We start from the raw sequence: 4,751 nt of genomic DNA on the forward strand, positions 1-4,751 counted from the left end.
TGTTCATTTCCCCCTTAAGTAATTTGAGAATTCTATACGACAGTGCTGTCTGATACAAGTAATACAATCCTATGGGTGCTCCCTCACTTCTGTTTTGTTGGGGCTATAAAACCCGGCTGTAGAATGCCCCCCATTTCGCTACAGGAACCAGACGGCCTTGTGACGTTGAACATTGTCTCTTCTCAACATGGCCGTTGCCTTCGCGTTGGTTGCACTGCACTACCTCTTCCTCTCAGTGGACTAAGGAATACCATATGCTTCTTCTGTATGACAAACCTAGGGTTGCCCAGTTTGTAAAGTTAAACAAAATCCTGAATGGTATACAAAAATAGCACAAATGCTACATAACTTGCACCTAAATGTTGCACAGTTTCAAAACATACAGGTAAGTTTCAGGTTATGTCGCCATGTCGCAGTGTCCACATCATCTTACATCAGTCACACGTTCACCTAAAACAGCTTATTTGAGTGAGGAATTGAGGAAGGACTGAGCATGATTCTGACGGACTTGGCAATTAAAGCAACCAGATGCGGAAACATGGACGGCTCCACCATGGCTTTTGAACTTCGACCACTGCTGCATTCAGAATGAGATGAGATAAAGGTTAACCATCAGTTCTAGCTTATAAAATGATTCAAGGAACTTTTTGTATTAGGTATGTTTTTTTCTGCAAACTATTCCTTGAAACATTTGTAGCAACTGACTTAATCACCACAGGCCTAATACATTACAGATTCTGACATTTTATTTTGACATTTATTCATTGAAAGTGTAGGCCTATTCTATTTCATATTGGTGTGATGAGCAACTGGAAGCTGAATTCGATTTAAATGCATTGGGATATACACAGAGATCTCCAGGTTAAAATCGCCGTCATATCCAGGAAATGTGTCATTCTTTATTCAAAATGCACTGTTAAAAAAACACAAGACAAGACTACCGACCACAAACATCGAAATACATTCAATCATGCTCCTAAAGAACACAAAAACGCTGACCAGAGTTTACAGCAAAATTTACTGAATTCACAACTGCAAAATGTTCGTATATTCAGAGTCAAATGTCTGAAGACTTGCTGTTAAATCCCTTAGCCTATAAAACCCATAAGCTACTGACTTTGTGCTCCTTGTTAAATGTAGCAATTCGCTTGCAAATACACCTATGTCAACCATGCATCTGAGAATAAATAAAATAGTGCTCACGTGATAAATTAACTTCTTTTTAAGCGTGTTCCAAACTTCAGAAACTGTAAACAGTATATAGTCTTCAAATCGTCAAGGCATTTCTGGCGGTTCCAGCAGAAAAAAGAGGCTACGTCCCATCAATGCAGCCAACATGAAAGATGACTTAACGTATTGTGTTGTAGTGTATAAAGTGCTTTTGCAAGATGTGGCTGAACAAACGAGGACAATATTGAAAATCACATTCTCCATAAATATTCTATCAAAATACATGTTCACGTCCAGTCAACACTGGAGGACAGAAACGTAGGCTACCGTAGGCTACGGTTGTCCCTTCCGATGTTACATCCATTTAGATGTTGTCTGACTCCGTGGCTATCCAACAAAGCATGACAGGATTCCATCAGTAACTAGTTGTTGAATCACATTGCATCGCTTCTGCGAACATTTGTGAGCGTATAGGCAACTGTGTTAGCGAGGCCTGACTTTGAGGTGGAGTAGATGTAATTCTTCAAAGGGGAAAGTGGGATGTAATGTCCCGCGTTCTGTGTTCCCTGGACATTTTTTTCTGCTTCATTCGACGATTCTGAAACCATATTTTCACTTGGCGGTCAGTGAGGTTGACGCTCCGACTGATCTCCAGACGGCGCTCGCGAGTCAGGTACATATTGAAGAGGAACTCCTTCTCTAGCTCCAGGGTTTGGTGTTTGGTGTAAGGGCACCGCTTCTTTCTCCCGGCTTTTGCGCACAGCCAGCCACTCGCAGCATTTTTGAATTTCTCGTCATCTGCTGCAAGAGAAGAGACAAGCCAGTGCGGTTGTCATCATTTCATGACAAAAAACAGTGTGACAAGGCTGTGTGTGTGTGTGTGTGTGTGTGGGTGTGTGGGTGTGTGTGTGTGTGTGTGTGTGTGTGTGTGTGCCTGCAACTCTTGAACACATATTCCATAATCAACCGCAAATTAAGAAAAGATAAACAGACGATAATGCTTTATAACGGTTGTCATCCAGGAGTACGCAACAGTACACAGGTCATTTCTGTCGACCTTATTTATAACTTTATCCCACAGTATGATTAACCATTCCAGTAAATTCTAGAATCCAAATTATTGCATATTTTTGTGCAGTCCACAGAAAATTGCTTTGGCAGTCCTGGTCTTGTGTTCACATTTAAGATACTTGTTTATACTGCGAAGTCCCTAGTGTTAGCTTGTTTATTGCGATATTTGTATATCGCATAATATTTTTTTCATAACAGTGACTGTTCCACTGATCTAGTCTTTATTTGCCAGTCTTGTTGAACTAAACTGTTTAGAGTTATGATTGTGCAGTACAGCCTTAATATGACAATGAGTTAGCAAAAGGCTATGAATAATTCAGACGGAATCATCCTATTGCTCGGTTTTCTTTCGATATATATTATATAGGAATCTTTTTCAAATACACTCATGAAACGGTGTTATTTGAAATAGCAAAATATGCTCTCCTTAATAGCATAGAAATGAAAAGGATCTTTCGCCGAGACGTTCCACTGGGCCAAAGGATTTGCGCAGGTTATAGGCTAACATGTATTTAAAAAGTCGCAGTAAAACGTGTCTGGGCTGAGATTTTCAGAAAGTGATGATTTTACAACATTACCATATGTGACAACACACTATGACGTCAATGTGAAACAGAGAGTTTTGGAACAGACTGGAGCCTAGGACAAGGCCTTTCTATAATTCTAAAACAATTTAGTTTGCAGTAACGCGTTTAGATGTTTATGAATCAGAAAAAACTACATTTAGACTCGACTGGTGTTAGGCCCTGCGCTATGCTACCACACACCATTGCACACCTGGCAGACTACAGTCCCTATGCCTCACAAAGGCGCCTTCCGCTTTTTTGATGTTCCTAAGGGCGCACCGTAAAAAGGAGCAATTTAGTTCGACTGAGGCAATTCAGTGCAATAAATTAATTTGAGACTGGGCTCCTTTCAAGCCGCGCCTTGCCCTTCCTTTTAAATTGCCTTTTGTTGAAAACATCACCTAGTTTTAGTCGCAAAGAAGCGTAATTCCCTGAGGCTATTGCCACGGACGTCGTTTTATTTCCCTCAAGATTTTTAGGACCTTTCTCTGAGTGAAAGAGAGAGAGAAACTCTAACATCATTCACTCTGCCTGTTCACCCACCTTGTGTATCCTGTCTAGGCGTTTTTTCAGCCTTGGAGTAATCTGTGAGTGGGTTGTCTTGTCGTAAACAAGAGTCTGCGTCGTCTGTGTTGGTCTGACTACCGTTGAGCGTCATGCTGCTGCTGCTATTGCTCCGGTGACTTCGACATTCACTGTTGTCGATCACTAAGTTATCGCTAACAAGCTTGCCATCAGAGTCTGGGCAGGACTGCGCAGGGAAATTCAGGCTGTACAACTGGCAAGACTCTGCGAGGGGCGCAATCGGCGAACTGGTCGGATGCAACTCCTGGTCGCCGCCGTACTCGTGAAGTTTGGGACCTTGGTAGGATGTGTCCGTGCGAAAGTAGCCCTGAATGGGACCAGCGCCGCCGCCATTCATGGAGCTCATTCCTGTCATGAGTCTCGTGAAGGTTGGGACGTCTGTTAGCGGTCTGGAAAGCTCGTCCGGTTCCAGGGGGAAATAGGAGGAGTCATCTATGCCTTTGGAAGCGCCAAAGGGGCACGCGCTCACCTGCGGAACGCGGACGGGGCTCAAGCGAGGTTCCCTCCAGATCATCTCTCCTTGATGGAATTGGTGCCGCGGCAGAGCCACTGAGTTCTGTGGCTGTGACGGTTGCTGATGGTTCATTGTTCCGGGGAGGGTCGGCTCTGGCACGGAAGCCCAGTCCGGTTGGACTTGGCCGGCTGGGCTGGTGTGGACCGCTTGATAGACGACACAGAGGGGGGGGTTAGGACCAAGGCTCATGAAAGAGTTAACCGTGGACACCGTGAAAACGGATCTTTCGGAGCATGACATTGCGAGGGCATGTTTTGGCGAAGCCGTAAGGGTGGTTCTCAATTGGCTTTTCAACCAGAAAAGCATTCTTGAGGTGCTCCTGTTAGGGGTCCAATAGCGGCTGGGGTTCATGGGCAAGCTCCTCCCCTTGCGGCGCTGGTTTAATTCAAGTGCTTGCCAGGGTCTCCCTGCCAGACCCTCCAGTATAATTGATTTCTTAAAATATGTTACAGATTTCATTTCTTTCAGAGATAGTTATACACTAATTGGCACTCTAATTTCCCATAGGAAAGAAATTGAGTTTGGATATACTATTTGACATTGATCACATAAAGGCTCGATTTTCTTGCAGAGGCCATGTCAACTGCAGACCCTGGAGGAAACTGTTTTTTGTCCACGTTCTACCATCATCTACTTAGCCAGTGTATTCGAAAGTGTGAAATCATCTAATGTCTCTTAGTAAGGTCTTATGAGAAACGCACCATGGGCATAATATCACGGAAAGAAGTGACTTTGGACTGTAGGTTACCCCCACTCCTTGTAACTCCAAGTTAAATCTCTTTCACAAGGGTTTGTGTGTAAAAGACAATGTAATGGATCGCAAGGTAAATTCCTATATAACGTCA

General features: G+C 43.5%; 1 protein-coding gene across 1 annotated transcript; it reads right to left on the reverse strand.

Annotated features, from left to right (window-relative positions):
* Window positions 1-879: 879 nt before the first annotated feature.
* hoxb10a (homeobox B10a) lies at window positions 880-4,171 on the reverse strand. The gene is made up of 2 exons (XM_048245759.1): window positions 3,351-4,171; window positions 880-1,968 (listed from the first exon to the last, which is right to left on the reverse strand). The coding sequence occupies exons 1-2, from the start codon at window positions 4,144-4,146 to the stop codon at window positions 1,694-1,696; spliced, it is 1,071 nt and encodes a 356-aa protein (XP_048101716.1). The 5' UTR covers window positions 4,147-4,171; the 3' UTR covers window positions 880-1,693.
* Between the last annotated feature and the right edge of the window lie 580 nt (window positions 4,172-4,751).

This window comes from Alosa alosa, chromosome 6 (genome assembly GCF_017589495.1).
Source record: "Alosa alosa isolate M-15738 ecotype Scorff River chromosome 6, AALO_Geno_1.1, whole genome shotgun sequence".
Taxonomy (NCBI): domain Eukaryota; kingdom Metazoa; phylum Chordata; class Actinopteri; order Clupeiformes; family Clupeidae; genus Alosa; species Alosa alosa.

Excerpts from the sequence above, each read along its gene's own strand:
- hoxb10a (XM_048245759.1), bottom strand. The coding sequence starts at position 4,146 with ATGTCATGCTCCGAAAGATCCGTTTTCACGGTGTCCACGGTTAACTCT. Across the intron at positions 1,969-3,350 it reads GCCTAGACAGGATACACAAG|ATGACGAGAAATTCAAAAAT; the intron begins GTGGGTGAACAG and ends CTCTTGCAGCAG.